The sequence below is a fragment of the Corvus moneduloides genome, chromosome 26, assembly GCF_009650955.1.
Source record: "Corvus moneduloides isolate bCorMon1 chromosome 26, bCorMon1.pri, whole genome shotgun sequence".
NCBI lineage: Eukaryota > Metazoa > Chordata > Aves > Passeriformes > Corvidae > Corvus > Corvus moneduloides.
Genome location: NC_045501.1, coordinates 506,934 through 526,457, shown reverse-complemented (window position 1 = coordinate 526,457; position 19,524 = coordinate 506,934). Strand labels below are relative to the sequence as shown.

General features: G+C 47.9%; 1 protein-coding gene across 4 annotated transcripts in view; it reads right to left on the bottom strand.

Annotated features, from left to right (window-relative positions):
• KANSL1 (KAT8 regulatory NSL complex subunit 1) overlaps window positions 1-19,524 on the bottom strand; it is an 81,006-nt gene that overhangs the window by 8,567 nt on the left and 52,915 nt on the right. For all 4 annotated transcript variants that reach the window (XM_032134437.1, XM_032134439.1, XM_032134440.1 and 1 more), the window contains exons 3-7: window positions 13,202-13,343; window positions 9,271-9,375; window positions 5,355-5,470; window positions 3,784-3,973; window positions 1,042-1,207 (exon numbers count right to left, since the gene is read on the bottom strand). In XM_032134437.1, coding sequence (XP_031990328.1) covers window positions 1,042-1,207; window positions 3,784-3,973; window positions 5,355-5,470; window positions 9,271-9,375; window positions 13,202-13,343 — 719 coding nt within the window. The remainder of the gene's footprint in view (window positions 1-1,041; window positions 1,208-3,783; window positions 3,974-5,354; window positions 5,471-9,270; window positions 9,376-13,201; window positions 13,344-19,524) is intronic.

The following is a 19,524-nucleotide window of genomic DNA, read 5'->3' as shown; positions in this document are numbered from 1 at the left end:
TTGAGCACTCCTGATCAGAGCTGTCTTTGGGAGGGGAGGGATCTAGCTAAAAATAGTGCCAATTTACTATTTTAGTCTAGTTTAAATATAGTGCTAACGAAAGAGGCCACATTAATTGCTCCCAGACACTCCCTGCATTTCCTACTGTCACATGAAGTTTGTGAAAAGCTGGAATTTAAAACCAAGCACACACATTAGCCCAGTGACTTATCCTGGACCAACCACTTGACACCCCCATGGGAAGCAGAGACACACACCTTCCTCCCAGCATGAGAATCCCAGAATGGCTTGGGCAGGGACACCTTCCACTATCCCAGGTTGCTCCAACCCCTGTCCAGCCTGGCCTTGGACACTTCCAGGGATGGGGCAGCCATAATTTTACACCTCAGGCAGCCACAAACTCCCACCAAGGGAAGGAACCACTACGATCCATGCACTGCTCAACTCTCCCAACAAAAGTACCAGTTCAAGAAGATTCTGGAAATTACTTTTCCCTTGGGAAAAGTCCCTACACACGAAATCTGTGAATACCCCACAGTCAGGGTTGGTTAATTATTCCTCTTAATGATGATTAACCCTGAAGCTGTAACACAGGAAATTGAGTGTCCTAACGGGAACATCCCTTCTTGCTGTGCCTACCGAACCATGGAAGATCGTTTACAATTCCTCACAAGGTCAAAAGGATTTCCTGTGACAAACCAATCCACAAATCATTTTATACAGATGGACAAACATTTCTCAAGTGGTTTAGAACCCCAAAGACCCCAGAGCCAGGTCCCAGGAAGGACTCCCAGGCACTGCTTGGCTTCCCCATTGTGAGTGAGGCTCCAGGTCGAGATTCCCAAAACACAGCAGAGCTCAGGTATAACACTTTCCCAGACCTTCCTGCTCCAGTCAATGCTCTAATCCCAAAAACACCTGCAGATGGACAAGTTTGGTTGTACCCAAGCAGATCTGCACCTCCCCTGGAAGCCCGGGGCACCTCCAAGCATCCCCTGTAACCAGCCAGGACCCAGCAGGACCCGCAGGGGCTGCACTCACCATCCGGGAATGACAGGACAGGATGGATGCAGGAGTCCAGCTGGGAGAGGCGCTCCAGCAGAGGGGCATCGTACTGGATCTCCAGAGTGGTGGAGCTGCGGGTGCCACACAGGGCACAGGAGGGGTTCACGTCACAGCTGCAGCGCGCCAGGCTGGCTCGGTGGGCCTGCAGAGGGACACGGGGCAACAGCGCACGTCAGCGAGCCCAAGGACTCTCCTCACACATTCCTCTGACAGCTCATGAAAAACATCCTAGAGGTAGTGCTGTTGTTTTAACATTACTTGCACATAGATATAAAAATACATATTCTATATGCATACAAAATACGTTAAAAGACACCTGTATTTTATATATTATAGTTACATTTTATTATTAATAAATATATAATAAATTCATTTTATTTCTGTATATTTATTATCTGGAATAGTTGTTACGTGACATTTATATTGTTATAAAATTGTAATTATTATGTATACGTATAGCATACTCAATAATATTATTATATATTATATATAATTATTATACATATATACACACCCCCCCCCCCTTTTTTTTTCTATACCTTATACAGAACCTGTTAATTTAGTCTGGCCTCACGAGAGGATGCTTTCACTTTGCGTAAACACAACTGAAAACTACGACTTACTAGCACAGACAGTTTAACAGCTCCTAAATTTGACTAAAAGTGTTTAATTTTATCTAGGTTGAAACCTCATTTATAAAAACCATGAGGCAGCACAATTCCACTGTCAGAGAAGGGGGAAAGAAGCCATTTATAGTTCCAATGGGTCAGAGCCATCATTATATGCCAGGAGCTGACACTTCCAGGGACATCTACAGAGTGACAAAGGTGGTTCTCAGCCTTGTTCCTTAATCCAGGACAGAGTCTCAATTCACAGATTTATAGCCTTGATACAGATTTCATTTGTGTGAAACCACTGCAGGCAGACACTCAACTGGACGTAAATCCCATGCAGAGAAAACAACCCCGATTCCCCACCAAAATGGAAGAATGGATCCAACTGGATCCTGCAGAAGCCTGTTCTGAGTCAGAATTATTCAATTAATTTCCATGAATGACTTGAAGGATGGGAGAGCATGTCCACAGCAAGTAACACTACACTGGGAAGGGCTGCTTGAAAGAAAGAGCTGGAAACCCACTCCTGGTTATAGGTTAAGAGAAATTATCTAAAATAAATCCAATATAATTCACTGAGGGCAAATGCAAGAAGCAAATGCAGTGCCCAGAGAAGAGGAGGAAGAGGTAACTGAGCAGTTACTTTGCTGCCTCAGGAAGTCCTGCCCAGAGGATGTGGAGGTTGTGATGGATCCAAAAATGAGCATGAATCAGCAGTGCTGAACCACTGCTGGGAATTAATTAATTAATAAAAAATAATAAAAATTAAGCCCACGGGGCTTTCTAACCAGGATGGCTGTGCAAGGAGAGAGGCCATCCTGCCACTCTGCCACTGTGTGAGCTGGAGGGCTGCCTCCAGCTTTGGGCACACATTCCAATAAATGTGTGCACCAAATTGTGAGGAAAACCATAAAAACATTACAAGATCAAAAACCCCACATCATCTGTGCAATGTATGTGTGAAGTTCAATCCACACAGCCACTCTATGGAGAGCAGGGGCGACTGGACGTGGTATTTCTGGAGGTATTTCTGGAGCACGACTTGGCCGTGACTCAGCTGTCTCTGGAATGACTGGAAGAGTGCACAGAAATCCCCTGCTCTCTGGCACTTCTTCCATCCCTGGAACTGCTCTTCTGAACCATCTCTGATTACCAAATGCACTTGATGACAACAGCAAAGATCTAACACAGAATTAACAGCCAATTCTTCAAGCACTGAGTGCACAAGGCAGCATCAACGACGAGAAAGTTCATCAACTTCCAACTCACTGGAGATCTTGCAAGTAATCACTGCAGAGCTCTCCCAGAAATACCCCAGATAAAACTGCAGATAAGTGATCAGTTAAAGCTGACTCAGCTGAGCAAGAATGTTTTGCTCAGAAAAATGCTGCTTTTGGAGCTTCTCTTTAAAACATCCGCAGAGTGAAAATCCCCCAGCCCTTGTGGGAAAGTTTGACTTGAAACACTTTGTCTCAAAGGTAAGCGGATTTTTGCCATTATGGTTTTGCATGCACAAATAAAGGTCCTTATTTCCTCCATTTCTCACTATTTTTCCTCCAACTGACAGTTTATGGCATTCCTAAGAGAAAATAAAAAGAATGAAACACAGCTCTTCCTCATACAGGCAATAAACTGTATTTCCATTGAATGAATTCTGCATAAGGGAGAGGAGTATAAAAAATAATAATAAAGAAAACAAAACAGGAAGAGACAGGGCATTCATCCCACGTATGCCTGGGCAGACAACTGTGGTTTTCCCTTGAACAGCAGCAGAGAGTTCCTGGGGCTTTGCTAATTCCTGTGTCAGAATTAAGGTTTCCTGATATTTGACTTCTCAGGGCTTCTTTCTCCTGCTCAGACTGTGCCACACTGACCCACCTGGCCTTGAGTTCACCTCAGGCTGGTTGGCTTAACAAAATGCATGAGTTCAGCATCTTCCCTCCCCAGTGACAGCTAAGAAAAATCTTCCAACACATTACAACCTTCTCCATCGTTTCTCCTTTGTTTTTCCAACAGCCTTTGAAGCCCTCGTGTCTTGCTCTTCCTTCCTGTTGTTTTTCTCCATCTTTACAAGAAAAACAAGAGCAAAAACCTCCCAACTCACCTTTTTGGAAAGGGGCATGATGGTGCTGGGTCGGACGAGCCGCCGCTTCTTGCAGCTCAGGACGGGGCGGGTGCGAGCGGCCACACACGTCCCGTCCGAGGGGACCAGGGACAGGCGCTGCTTTTTATGCAGGAGCTCCTCAGCTTCCTGGCCATCTCCCTGAGCATGTTCTGCCAGGCCAGGCTGCAGACTGTCCCAGAAGAGAGGAGAATAAGAAAACCCCTGTTATTCATGCAGCACTACCAGCAGGTTCATGGTTCACACCTGAGCAAACACTCCAAGCTGAGTTTAAAGCTCTGCAGTTCCTGAGGCAACAGGTTTTATTAAACCAACTCAAGTTTTTGCTTTTAATTCAGTCACCTTCCACTCTCCCACAACTGAACCTTTGACAAAATACCTTTGGAAGCTCTGAACAAAAAAACCAGCATTGAAAGCCCATCACAGAGCAAAAGCCACTATAGACCTGAACCCTAGACTTCAGCTTCCTCCAGAATCAAGAGTTTGGGGAATCTTAAGACAAGACATTTTCATGAGTCTAAATGCAAGAAAACATAATTTTATAGAAAAACTATTTAACCCTGATGTAAATTTGGTTCTGATGAATATTTGAGATCTCTACCCATGCCAACTCTCAGCAGTGACCCCAGGAAGGTGCAGTGCTAACATCAACCTGTCTGTCTCAGGCACAAAGGATGCAGCAGCCCTGGCATCAATACCCCGTGCCCCGAGCAGATCCCAGCGCAGCAGCGCCTCATCTACGGAACCTTTTCATGTCTATTCTACAAGTGTTTCATTTCTAAAAATGCAAAACATTAAAGCCCTGTGGTCTAAGGCTGTGCAGTTCAAAGGTTGCAGGGACACAAAGAGCTCTGTTACAGCCTGCAGTGTTCCAGCTGCAACCGTGGGCTCCTTGATCGGAGCCTCCTTTGCCTGCTCGCACTATATCAGTGCAGGATCCATCCCTCCCTCTCTCCTTCCCTTTTTCCCCTCTCTTTTCCCCTGCCTCCTTCAAGGCACTGAGCAAGTGCAATGTTTTTCAAGGGTTTTCAAGTGGTTCAACCCTGTAGCATCGGGGAGTGTCTTTCACTTGTTTTCATTTACCCACTTCACGACTTTCTCAACAAAAGCAGCCTGGAGAAATAAAGAATTTAGGAAGTTTTACTCCCCGAATCAATGGGATTCTCCATAACTCCAATAAAGTGGGTCAGTGGTTACTGATAATTTTGCGAGCAGGGCATTAGTACCTTTGAATCACACAATTTGCAGATGTATTAAAACTACTCATAAAGAAACAAGTTTTGGCCATGCTCAGTGCATGGCTGCCTGCAGGGCTTGTTCATGTAAACACAGCTCAGTTTAATTCCATTTTCAGCTAAACAATGCAGCAGAAAACCTCAAGCAAGCAATCTCCTCCAAAATGTTTCCAGGCATGATCTACTACTGTACTTTTTGAAAAAAGACACCATTTATACCATTACCAACCCAGTTACAACTCAGTTACAGCCTGGTTTCCAACGGGATGTTGCCAAGATCATAAAAGCAAACTCTTCTGATAATATCCAAGAGCTTACGTGTTAATAACTCCATTGACGGGTCTTGGTGCTCCACAGGGCTTGGTGGGATGGGATTCAGGAGTATTTGCAGCAGAAATACCCAAGTTTTCTAGTGGCTGGGATCCAGACACACTCTAAAGAAGGGTGAGAAAAACATAAATTAATAAAAGTTTCTTGAATAGCCACAATTTTCTTATTCCTGGGTTCTAGTTGAGGATTCTGCACTGTAGCCATGGATTTCCACACGGGACTTCAAACCAGGGTTCAGAAGTCACTGTATGAACAGGAGACCAGGGACACAAGGAGATCTTAGGGAGCAGCAAGAGGATGGATACATGGCAGCTCTTTCATTCCAAGATCCAAAGGACTTTAATTCCCCTCAGGCAATCAGGAGCATGAAAGGCTGAGGGCTTTAAGGAGATTTTAGCATTTTGTCTCCATGGTGCAAACAAGTTCATCACCACCTGTAAACCTCTGCAGTCTCCCCTGCAGTTTGGTTTCTGTTCTGAGCCACGTGGTTGAAAGCTCCTGCCTAAGCACTTTGGGGGAAAACAGAGAGGGAGGGAGAGAGAGGGGAACAGACTTGCAAAACTGAATTTGCATTTTAACTCACTACCTGTGCAAACACAGTCCAAACAGCATTTTAAGGTGTGTTTTAAGTGAGTGGGAACCCAGGCTGTAGGGCTTGGATAGGAGCAGGGCGAGTCCATAACGCTAAAAGTGCTGGATAAACACAAAGCTGGAAACTCATTTTTGGCAGAGGAAAGTGAGTAAAAATTGAGTTAAAGACACTGTGCTCCCCAATCCCTTCTGCCTGAGGTCTGAAACACAACCCCCCCCGGCTCTGCAGGGAGCAGCAGAATTGTCACCAAGCCTCCAAGGACACACTGGCTTTGTACCTCCCACCAGGGACATTCCTGCTCCCCACCCTGGCATGGCCCAGAGTGTCCATACCTCTGGCAGTCATCACCTCCAGCCCCATCCGTGCAGTGCCTTGTTTTTGGTGTCAGACATGCTCCTCCCTGGGGTTAAACTTCCTTTCTTCCTTCGTGCAGCACTTCCTACATTCCCTGCCCTGTCTCTCGCTGGGGTTCCCCCTTTGAGCACACATGGTGGTGATGTGGTTCAAGTACCAATAAAAAAGGCAAAAGCAGAGCTCTGACACCACACAGATGGTCAGCCAAGCCCCCTGCTTGGCCCTGACTCCATCCCAAACCCATCCGGATTGCGGTGATTAAATCCTCCCTGCAAACACCCCCCAACTCAATAAACAACTAAACCAGGCCGTGACAGTGCTGGATTAACGGTGTCCAGAAGAGCAGAAACCTGTGTCACCCAGGGAAGGGCCATTCCTAACAACTCAGACAACTTCTGCCTGGGCCTGTTTGAGGAACTTTGCTGGGGGTTTTACAATTCTGCTAAAAGAGACGTTTCTCCTATGGGGGAGCAAAGACAGGATGAGACCAACTCTGCCACCCAGAGAGACACGGGAGCAAGATCAGATCACACCTGAGCCATCAGGTAAACCCAGCTCCCCAGCCAGGTGAAGTCAGTGCAGGAGCTGAACACTTTTCCTCTGCTTTCCAGAGGCTTGGCAAGGCTGAGCCTTCACGTGACACCCGCCGGAGGCACCCCCGGGGCAGCAGGGCGGGTACTCATGACTCATAAGCTCTTTAGAAATCGTTTATTTTCTTCTCCAGAAAGGGTCTTGAAGGAGGAACTTCTCCCAGAGCTTGCTCCGTGTCTTGCTGGTTCCAGATAGGAACAGAGGGACTCAGCTGCTTCCTGTGGAGGAGCTGGACAGCATCAATCCAACGTGTGTTTATCAGGAGCAGCCCAGGCTCTCTTTATCACCCTGAGATGGGTGTACCCTGACACACGAGCAGAGCCAACACCTCCTGGTGCACCTCCCAAGGCCACACTGTCCTCCAGGGCTGGCTGGGCAGCCAGGCCGGGATCCAGAGCAGCATCCCTCGCACCAGGATCACACCCCTGCTCCTGACTGACCTCTTCTATGTGTTTTGGGTCTGAAGTCCAGGTCCTTAGGATCCTGGGGGGTGGGGGTGGGGGGCAAAGATTCAACCGTAGCACATCTGCTGTTGCGTATCAGGGCAGCAAAGCTGCTGTGTGCAGACAGGGAGCCATGAGCTAATACCAGGAATGTCCCCTGTATTCCCAAAAAACCCCAATAAAGCAGGCAAGGTTCAGACCTTCACCTATTACCAGATATTGCCCCCTAATTAAATATTTTGAGTGCAGCCCCTTCACTAGACAAGCAATCCAAGGAACCAAAATCAACAGTCAGGTTATGTCTTCAGGGCTTCGTGTTATTTCCATCTTCAGGCAAAAAAATTTATTCACCTACTGAGCTTCCATTTCCCAGCAGATATTCCCAGGCCTTATTTGCAAAGCCCTTCCCTCCACTGGTGATAGGATTAGTTCCTCCTGGGGATTATCAGCCACATCCCACGTATGAAGCTGATGCCCAAGGACACGTATCCTGCGCGCACGCCGGCCAAGGGAGGCACTCACGAGAGGAGGAGAATCCAAGGGAGCTGGGGGTGGGACAGGATGGATTCCTCCCTTTGCTCCACGTTGCAGATGTGTCTCTTGCTCTGCCAGTCTGGGGGGGGAAAAGCCTGGAGGGTGCCAAAATGATAAGCACCTCTCCAGGAGAGGCCCAAGAGATCCCCTTCCAGTAAGAGCCCTCACGCACCACCAGGAACGTCTCCGGGTAATCTCTGGCTCGTCTCTGGCTAGTCTCTGGGTAATCTCTGGCTCGGAGCAGATCAAGGCTCTGACTCAACACCCCACCCTAATGAACAGTCCTAATTAAGCACAAGCCCAGGGACTGGGTGCTGGAGGCAGCAGTTCCAGGGGTGACACTTCCAGCACTGTCACAGAGAAGCTGGGAGTGTGGAGTGATGTGTGTGTCCCTGGGGAAGGGGAATAAACACCCTTCTGAGGAGCAGGCTCCAAGAAGGCACACAGGGCTGCAGGAGTGGCCACAAGAAAGTGCCAAGCAGAAAATTTCGAAGTATTGCATATTATCACTCAGTATCAGGAAATCTCTGACAAATTCTTACCAGGGACAGAGGAGAACATTCCAAGGACAATTTTATGGTCACTTCTAATGAAGTGTTTTTACCTGTATCAACTACACTGAATATTGGTCCGTGAACCTCAAGCTGCAGTGACACCCCATTTCTAGCCAGTCGTGGCATTAGGAGAGAAAAGCAGGAATGCTGCAGCTTGGGACAGAAAAGCAGGAATGCTGCAGCCTGGCAGCAGAAGTTTGAGCCACACAGGGACCATCCTGCTCTTCCTACTCCACCACAACTTCCAAACCCTCCACTTTAATACGTCTGTGTGTCCCCCAGGATCCAAAGCAATCACAGGCAGGCTGAACAGTACGATCAAGCCTTTAGTCTGTGCCCTACATTTCTGCATTAAATAATAAATACCTGGCACTCTGCATAGTTTCCAGTGCATCTCACTGCAATCATTAATGCCCTTTCCAAGGGGGAATGATCAGGCAGATATTAAATAGCCACATCTTTAGCAGCCTTTGCTAATCATGCTGCTCTCAGTTTGAGGTACTTTTTTGCTGTAGGGAAAGGATTAGTTAGGATTTTAAAGCTTCACAAAATGCTAATGCATATTACAAAGGTGCCCCCAGGAACTCTGTTCTAAAAGGTGTTTAAATCCTATTGTTTACTAACCCCAAAATAAGGCAGGAGGGGGTGAGCTACAGACCAAGATCAGTGATTCCCACCTGGAGTCACAGGGAAGAGCCACCCCAGGAGGCCAGTCCCATGGTTTGAGCATCCCTCTGCCCCACAGCTTAAGGGATGGCCCTTCCCTCCCCAAAACTGGGGAAGGAAGCACTGCAGATGAAGCACCTGGAGCAGTCAGTCCCACTGCTGGCACTTACCAGCCGCTCTGCCCCAGGCTCCAGCTTCACTTCAGCTCTAACGGGACGGGACGAATCATCTACCGCAGGATCAGGGGGTGATGCTTCACCGAGAACTATCAGCCCCTGCAAGAGAGGGAAGGGAACAGGAATTAAATGCAGATCCTTCGCTCTCCACAGGGATGATGCACACCCATCATCCCCCCAAACCCCGAGGCTGCACAGCAGGCCTTGAACTCCCACTATGGCTTCCAGATGTGATGTCAAACCCAATCCTCGGCTGCTGCCTGGGTTTTCCTGACATCTCAGCTAACTCAGAGAGGGAAGGACAGTAGCTGGAGCCAGCTCACATGCCTCCAGCCCATTAACAGGAGACTTTTAGCTCCCTCTTGGGCAAAGCTGCTGAACCACTGCTTGTCCCGCTTCCCACCCTTCCCCTCCTCCCCACCAGCAGCTCCAAGGACACACATGCCAGCCAAGCCAAAGGGAGCATTCTGCTGAAGCACAGAGCAGGAAGCGACTGCTTTCATCGTACAAAGTGGAACTGGCCATCACAGCCAAGCAAACAGTTTTGAGTGGGTGCCAAAAAATCTACAGTCAAACTTGTTACTCAGAGCAGACTTTCCCCCTCCCCTCCCCAAAGAAGTGGTACTTACAAAAATTCAGTAAGGAAAGAAAGACATTGCTATGAACTTAGCAGGACAAAACACAGTGGCTGAGCACTGTTTTATCAGGTTTAACATATGCTGTCCTGCTTCTGTTTTACTCTGAGTGAAGCTTTATCTAAAGGCAGGACTGCTCTGCTCTCGGAACAACACAAAGTGAAATAAAATCATTGTCATTATGCATATTCTGAGCTGTATTATAACAAAGCAGGGCAAAATGTGCAAGGGATTAGGGAGTTGGTGGAACCTACAGACCACGAACACAGTCCAGGACAAAGACAAGCCCCACGAGTTGCATTTGGTCAAACAAGGAACCATGAAGGGGCTGCTCAGATCAAAACAGGCAGATCAGTCATCTGAAAACAATTCTGGAGGTTGCACAGTGTGTCACAGCAAAGTGAGCCTGGAGGGGAACCCGGGCACGTTATCTGGAGAGAGGACAGGGCTACAAGGCTTCCCTCAAAGCCCACCGAGTCAAATCCCATGTGACCGGTGCCATGGGACACAGTGGAAGTCACCTGTAGCTCCGTGGCAGGGGGCTGCAGCCGGGTCCCTTCCAACCCAAACCAGCCTGGGGTTCTGGGATTCGAAGGATGATTATCTGCCTTCACACAACTGTCTGTTCAACACATCCACGGCTTTCCAGAAAGATGGTGGCAGTTCTGGGACACTGTTTAAAAACCGTTCATAAACTAAATCCAACCGCAGGTGGCCTCTGGCCAGCAGTGAGGAAGCAGCTGGTGTCTGAAACATACACGATGTTGGTTTTCTAGAGTTTTCTGGCATCCCAGAAGGATGTTTAGTGGATGAGAGGGGCTGGAAGTCTAAACTCCAATACTGCTGGGATTTTCCTCTACTCTTGAAAGATCCTCTCCAGAAGCAGCCCATCACCTTTCAGCACTACTTCTAGAAACATCTGGCCATGGTGCAGCAAAGAGCTTGGTCAGCTCCAGAAAATGCAGAGACTGGGACTGAATCCAAAATTGGGAACAAGGATACTGCTTCCTTTGACACCCCTGAAAGCACCCGGGCTTCTTGTATGCTCAGCAAGAGGAGCAGGTGGGGAAAGCTGGGCATCAGGAACAGAAGCTGCCACCAAGGACTTCTGCCTCTGGATAAAGGCAGGGGATGAAGGGAGCTGCTCCATGCCCCAGGATGCACAATTGTGAAATGAAACAAAACCACCTGATGACCTTCATGGACATCCAGAGCCTTACATGTACTGTACACACTCTTCCAATCCAAAGGCACAACAGCCTGCTATTTTTAAATGCCTGAAACAGGGTATTTTACAATCAGCTCTGAGCACACGCTCCCTGATTTGGTGTTTTCCTCCACATCTCACCAGGCTCCGACTGAGCCGATCCGAATGTGCCGAGAGCACAATTCCTGCTGAGACACCCAGGCAGCAGTTTATCCTCAAAACACAGGGTTATTTTTGACTGCCTGGTCCTTCCCTTGCTTTGATCTGACACAGCAATGTGTCTTTCTTGAAGGGTACACTGGGATGTAAACTCTGACATATAAAGGTAATTAACCTAAAAAAGAATGAAATAGAATTTCTTTGAACTTTAGAACTTGTAGAACTCTGAATTCCTGCAGCACTACATTTTAACCTCCTCATGGCCAAATAAGCTAGAGTTATGTTGATAGAAAAAACAAGGTTTTTCCAAATTCTTTAACTGTTTTCCTTGTACAGTTTGAAGCCAAATCCATTCCAACAAGCTTGAGTGTTATTAAAACACAGGGTTGTTTCTTTAGTCCCCTATTCTTGTTCCAAGCCCTTTTAAGACTCTCTGTAGTTTTTCATTGGTGCAAACAGAATCTGTTTTACAACCACCCCAGAGCTCAATGACATCAAGATAACGACAGCTGGGTGCAGGAATAATCTCCAGCAAGTCCTTTCAGAGATGGGCTATGTGATACTTGTGGTTCTGTTTTTTTCTTCTTCAGGCAGAACAGCCACTACCCAAAACACTCAAGATTTGAATCCCCCCTGCACCCTAAGCAGTATGTTTTATCTTAAATTCATGTATTGGGTTATCACAGTTGAGTTTTGCTCTGAAAAAATCAAAGAGGATGATCCTGTTGGCCAGAACCTCCTTTCAGACCTGGAGGCTGCAGCCTTAGATAAAAACACAGGGGATGCTTGTAACCATTTTCAGGCCATTTCATGAGCGTGTCAAGTTGTCATCACCTGGTGAAAGCCCTGAACCTTCCACATCACTACAGGAGTTTTCTCGTTTCTTCCATTACTTAACTTTTAGCATATAAATGTTCAGCTATTTTGTATTTTGTACTTAAACCATGCTTCACCATCAGCTTTAAGACAGAAGGAAGATGATCCTTTCTGAAGGATCATTTGCCCACTTCCCAGAAGCCTTCTGCCCTAATCTCAGTAATGGATTTTGCTCACAAGCCGTGCTCTTCCACCTCCTCATTTAGAGCCCTCACTCACTCAATTAAGCCTGTTTTTCTACACAGCTGCATCCAAGTCCAGTCTCCCTCCCCTGCTTTCTACCCCCTGGAAGCCTCTCCCCACCACCCTCAGAGCAACACACATCTTGGGAAAGGCGTTTGCCAGACTGAATTCCTGAGGATCTCTCAGTCGATGCAATACCAGGAGCCTTCTTGCCACAAACTCCAGACATTCCTCCCTCCAAGGCCTGACATTTAGATGTGCATGCCTGAACAAGTCTCCATAACAATCCCTTCCTCATCCCTTCTCTGCTCTCCCCCATTCTCCCACCATCTGAGAGCAACTCTAAAAAAATAATTCCTTCCATAGAGAAAGGTCAGCACCAAGAAATGATCTTTTTCACGAAACAGACTCAATTTTAAGCCTGTGCTGGGTGATAGCCTCTGAACTAACTTCCTCCACAGGCCACTCCCTTTCCCACTAAGTCTCAGTTATTCTTATCCCCATCTTCGGCTACTCCCAAAAAGAAAGAATCAGAAGGCTTTAAAAAAATATCAAATAAAAAGAGAAAGGTTTAAGTGATGGGGAACAGCGTCACACATGCAACAGCACCAGCTCTGCTCGGCACCAAAGACTGACTCTGGAGTAAGGTATTGCTCCCTTCACGTTATTGTACTGAACCAGGGACAGGAACTACACACAGCCCATGCCAAATTGCATTACAATTAGTCACAGCTTTGCAATCTGTTTTGGGAGAGAGGCAGGGGGGAAAAAGCATCAGACTTTGCATCCGCACTCTCTGGTGTCAGAGAGAGCCATGAGGAGGCAAAGCAGAACCACAGGCACCCAAAGGCATCCTGCTCCTCACCTTATTGGCTCTAATCTGCTTGTAAATGTCCGTTTGCTGCCGGATTCGGTATTCCAGGTCCGAGACGTGGGCTTGGAGCCAGTTCCAGCGGCTGACGATGGCGGCACGGTCTGCTGCCCATCTCCACTCTGCCCTTCGCCTCCTGCAACAACACAGAGGGGAAGGGGGATTATTTTGAGTGTGATTTTAATTACACAGGCCACAAAAATCCAAGGAGAACTGACAGACAGATCAAAAGCTCCATCCTGGATGGCAGAACTGATACCATCTCACTGCTAATAATTACCAAGGAATTACAGATGTGCTGCAAGGACCATGTCTCTGCAGAGCAATATTCCAACATCTTCAGTCACATTCCAGTGACTGAAATCTTTAAAAAAAGTCTGTCATCAGTCCCCAAATCGACCTGAACAGCAGCTCATACCATGTGGCCACAATTAAACCTCAGGGACAAGTTTCACAACCACCCCTGCTGGGGTTTGAAAGTAAAACCACTGCTTGGAGAGGACCAACAGGGCCAACCTTGCACAAGCTGCTCCCCTGCAACGAGGTCCTGCACAGCACAGAGCAGGCAACAGCAATGCAGACCTGATTTCTGCATCTGATGGATGGACTCAGCAAATAAAGAAGCCAGAAAATAACATCAACTGTCATCAAAACACCCTCAATCCCTACTGCTGGCCAGAAAGGAACACACTCCAGGCCAGAAAGGAACACAAAGATGGTAAGGAAGGGATAAATCCACGGCTCCACTCTCCACATTAAAAGCCACAATATCACGAAAATATATCCTAAGCATCCTGATTCCTGTGGATAGATATTAAGGTTGCCCGGAAAGGAAGAAAGCCCCGACATGGTGTGGAAACAAAGCATCAGCAGAAAGTGCTGACAAATCCAGTGTTGCTGCACAAAGCCCTTGCCACATATGGATGCTTAGCAATTAAGAAATTAATCACCAAATAATTCCCTTTGCCCATCTCCCCCTCCTTCTGTGTAGCAATTTTGAACCAGCCAGAGCATGTGGGGCAGGAGAGCCACAGCAACGTCCAGATGTTTCCTCCAAAATCAAACCAGAAAGTCTTCTGCTGAGATTAACCCATTTCAGAGCTGAAACCAGCCACTACAGCAGAAGCAGCACGTGGTAAATGAGGTTTTGTACTGAGGCAGCCCCAGCTGCAGAGATGGGAAGGAGCAGAAATCATCAAGTTCTTTGAAAAATCTGCACCTCCTGGGCCTCTGCCCTGATTTAGGCATAACTGCTAGCAAATGCACTTGCCTAAAAATGAAATAAATACAAAAAAGTCCCAGGGTTATTACAAGTTTCAAATCAACTAATAGAAATACCCTGAAAAGGAGGAGTTGGTTGCTTCAAACTGCAAGCGAAACCCATGCACTTAGAACAAGACACGTCATCCATATTCCTGCTGGACCTTCGGCTGCACGGGCGGCGTCCCTGCAGAGCCACTGTGGATGAGGCCACATTCCCACAGAACAGGCAACGCTGCCTTCTGCCCTCCCAACCTGCTCCAAGATCTTTTCCAAAACACCTTTAGGAGTTCAAGCCCTTCTCTCTGGAAAAACCTCCCTGTGTAAAGCCTGAATTTGGCAGTTTGCTCTTTGGGGATCCACAGAGCGCTGGGAATTATTTTTAGAAGTAAGTTTTTAGAATCAAATGCTGCTGAGAGCACATCGCAAGTGCCAATTCCCTGGTTTGCTTCTCCCAACATTACAAAGCACCTCTGCCTGCTGGAACACTGGCTTGTGCTGTTAAATACAACCCATTCTTTTGCTCAGATTACACAGAAATTGAGATTAAGTATGAAAAAAATAGTTTTAAATCCATTTGGTTTCCTAAGTGACATGGCAGCACAAGCAGCAGCAGACCTGCTCCTTACCTTAAAATCAGGACACATCCTACCCCAGAAAAACCCACTGGATTTGAACCAAAAATAACCCAAGAAAGCGAAACACAGTAATGTACACTTCATCCTCTGACACCCTGCGGCAGCAGTGGAGGAGGGGAAGAACAGAATGATGGCTCAGCCACACTTTCCAAAGCAGCACCGAGCGTAGTGTGTCTCTATATTTAGAACTGAGCCTTTCCCAGTTGGTCCCACCCTTCCCTGCGAGGTGCTGCCAGCAACATCCTGGGATGGATGTTCCCCTCATGGGGATCAGCTGCAGGATAAGGACCTATGGATATTCCTCAGCTTTAATGTCTCCATAAGCATTTTGTGGAAATTATTCTTTTCTCATCTAGCATTAGAAAGGAGCAACCGTGCACAACATAGAGTGTGATGTCCTGCAGTGACCACTGGGAATCCAAAACCTCCACTTGCTCTGGGGGAGAGGAAAACCCACTCCTTTCTTTCTAAACCTGAACAGAGTCTACAGGGAAGATGGAGAGGGACTTTGTACAAGGCCACACAGTGACACAGCAAGGGGGAATGGCTTCAAACTGATAGAGGGAAGGGTTAGACTGGATACTGGGAAGACATTCCTTCCTGTGAGGGTGGTTAGGCCCTGGCATAGGGGTCACTTAGCTCCGACGCCCTGCCATGGCAGGGACACTTTCCACAAGTCCAGGCTGCCTCTAAGCCCTGTCCCACCTGGCCTTGGACACCTCCAGGGATGGGGCAGCCACAGCTGCTCTGGGGACCCTGTGCCAGGGCCTGACCACCCTCTTAGGGAAGGATTTCTTCCCAATATCCAATCTCAATCTCAGCTTCCAGACCCTCAGTCAGCCTATCCGCCCACCAGTCCATGCTGCTTTCTGCTGAGTCCATGCAGCTGAATTCCAACCAGACAGAGACAGCCCCAACAAACTGAGGGAATTAGAGATCAGCAGACTTATTTTTCACCAGGAGACTGCCCTACTAAAGGCCCAGCTGCAAAGTGAGCAGAGCAGATCCACCAGCTGCTGCTAAACCATCCTGGCAATGACATGGAGCTGCCGTGGAGCTAGAACTTATTTCAGACTGGAAAGTTACAGGCTGAAGGGGAACTACATCATCAGAACCACTTCTAGGAGTCAGCAGAATGAATGAGAAATGGCCACCGGGGTCTGGAGGGAGATTGTTTCTGCCACTCCAAGCACCTGAGCAAACCCAAACCATCTTGATGTTAAATGAGGAATAAAAGGTCACACTGGAAGAAACAGTCGATGTCAGAAGAGAGAGAAACACAACACAGAAACACTGAGAAACTCTGCAGGCAGCCAAGCAGACTGAGAGCTGGAACAGCCATGGGAGGGATTCGCTGGGAACCAGAGAATGCCTTTGGCAGGGATGCCAGGAGGCGGCACAGCCGGGGCACCCGGCAGCTCCGAGAGCCTTGGACACTCGCAGATTAATGCCACAACGTGAGGCAATAAGCTCCAGCTTTCCAGGCACTTTCCATATGGTTTCCCTCCTCTACTCTGTACTGGAATATTCCCAGGGGCTTTGCTGTCCCCTGGAAGGCAGTCACCTTCCAATGCAGAGGTCATGCTGTATTTACTCCCCTCTTTCCTACACAGCTTTGGACAGAAAAAATCACCAAACAGTGGTTCAAAGGGGTTTGAGACCTTCCCCCCAAAAACACACAGCTCAGCCTCCCTCACCTTCCAGAGGCAAACTGGGAAGGTGTCAGCCCCTTCCCTGGAGGACCCTCACTGTGGCATCAGGATGGGACCTTTCCTCAATAAGACAGCCAGTATCTGCCCACTGGGTGAGGCTGCAGCACTGGGAGTCAGGAGATGCCTGCCAGGTGACCACAGCTGGGGGAGGGGAATGGATGAGCCTTAAGGTCCCTTCCCACCCAAGCCATCCCGGAATTCTGTGACTGTGACACACCCATGTGCCCTGCTCACACAGACAATTCTAAGCATTATCCTCGAGCAATACACAAACGCAATTTTTAAAATTGCTCTTGTAACCTTTAACTGTGCCTCACTAAAGAAAGAGATTTGAACCCCATTCAGCTGCTATTTTCCACTTTGCTCCATATATTAATCACATTCATTCTTCAGCTCACCAAGCTTTTATCCTTTTTTAATTATTATTATTTTGGATCGATGCAAAACCAGATCAGCGTGTGGAGCAAGAGTTAAAGCTCTGCCAAACCAACTCTCATGACGACTCCGAGGGAAGAAGAGAAAACCCCACAAGGCTCGAGAACAATCTCATTAGCTGATTGTAACATTTCTGCCTGCAAAGAAGCCAAAGTGAACAATTTGTTCAGCTGAACACCCACCCCCACCCCTGGACAGAACCATCAGCTTTGAAGGGCTCTTCTATTCCCAGCATGTGCTCGGCACTCTGCTGAATCTCCTTCCAACCTCCCCTCAGCTCATTCATTCCCATATTCACACAAACCCAGGACCTCCAGAGCCTGGGAGTGAAGACTTATTTCCACTGAAAAACCCCCACTGCTCAGGGAAAACTTGGGAGCACAAATCCTAAAGCACAAGAAGGGCTAAGCCAAGCTCCTGCCCAAGACAGAGGCCAGCAGCCCAGGGACCAGCATGATCTGCATTCCAACACAGCTCATTCCAGTTGCCCCCCCTTTTGCTGAGGGAGAGACATCGAAACCATGCCACCCCCCCCAGCAACCACCCGGATCAGGGTATTCAAGGGTTGGTTTCGCATCTTTAGTTCATTAAAAAAAAAAAAAAAAAAAAAAGGTGGCCCAAGGCAGCTGTTCAAAGATGCCTGAACTCCTGCACAGGAATCACAGCACAACCAGAAATCACAGCCTGTGGCAACTCAGCAGAAACCAAACTTCCACTACCCCAGCTGCAGAAGGAGTGTCCAGCCCACGGCCTAACATGTCCCAACAGCCCCTCAGCCCGAGGGAATGCTCCAAACTGGAGTTCATTCATTGTGTTCTCCCCACTCTCCCCTCTCACTGTTGCAGCCAAAGCTTTGCCCCCAGGCCACTCTCCTGGCAGTTTCTCTCCCCAGAACATCCCCAAATCCTTTCCTAGTGCAAGGCAAATGCAGCCTAAGGATCCAAGGAAACCCATGGATGAGTACAAAACTCAATCCTCAAACAGACCTACAGATGGGGAAACAAAAGAGGGAAATGAAAAATACCAAAGCGAAACAACTGCCAAGGTGGGGGGACAGAGACCCCCCCACCTGCTCATGGCACCGAAAAACCTGAAGCTACAAAGCCACCTTCAACTCATCCTACCACTCACACACTGTCCTGTGACTCACAAGTTTAACTACTTCAGAAGCTGCATAATGAAAATACACTGGAATCCACTCTGAGAAAGTTTCCCCTGAGTAAAAAGTCAGGGGATTATTTATGTTGTTGAACATCATCATCTCCATACCTCAAGGTCAGGCTTAACTTCACAAGACTTAAATGTCTGGCATGCAAGTGCTTTCACAAAGTGTCCTCAGAAAAGGAACTAAACCAAGCCATCCTACTAAATTACCCTTCTTCCTTGAACTACCCTCAAGACCATGCTGGATGGGGCTCTGAGCAACCTGGCATAGCAGAAGGTGTTCCTTCCCATGGCAGGGGGTTGGAGCTGGATGATCTTTGAGATCACTTCCAACCCAAACCATTCCACTGTTCTATTTAATTCTAATTATCATCTATTCCATGATTTCCCTTAAACAGAGTATTTCGAAAAATAGTATATGCCACTTAGAGGAATCCCAGTAAGTGGGCAGGGAACAACCCGGCAAATTCTATGCAGACACACACAGACACACGGAGCACACAAGCTGTACCCGGTTTCTCACCAGTAAACAAGAAAACACCATTTTATTTACCTCCTGTTTTTAGCTCAGAGCAACACTGCTGGCTGTGAATCACCACCCCCAGCACCTGCAGAAACTGTGACATCAGTCCTCGCCCCCTGTGCCACGCTTGGGGCCTGGCTGTGCTGCACAAATGGACTTAAGGTCCCGGATCAGAGCAGTTCCAGAGCACTGCCCAAGGCTGGACTAAACGGTCTTAGAGGTCTTTTCTAACTGAGAGGATTCCACAATTCTGTGAAGGTGAAACTGCACAGCCCCAGGTGCCACACGAGGCTGGTGTGCAGTGACACAGCATCTCATCCCCGGGGCCTCGGGGTCTGGATCCTGCCATGGAGCACCCAGGGTGACTCACGGGGATGCTGAGTCACTCCCCATCTGTGCTGGCCCTTCTCAGCCCATCCACAATCCCAGTGGAAACACACGAACCTCGAGAGGAACACGCGGCAGCTCCCACCAAAGCCTGGAAATGGCAGAATGGTGTCTCAGAAGTACTTTTGTGCTATTTCAAATCCAAGTGCCCCAGATCTTTACACCATGACATTTATGCATTGCCCCAAGCATTTATTC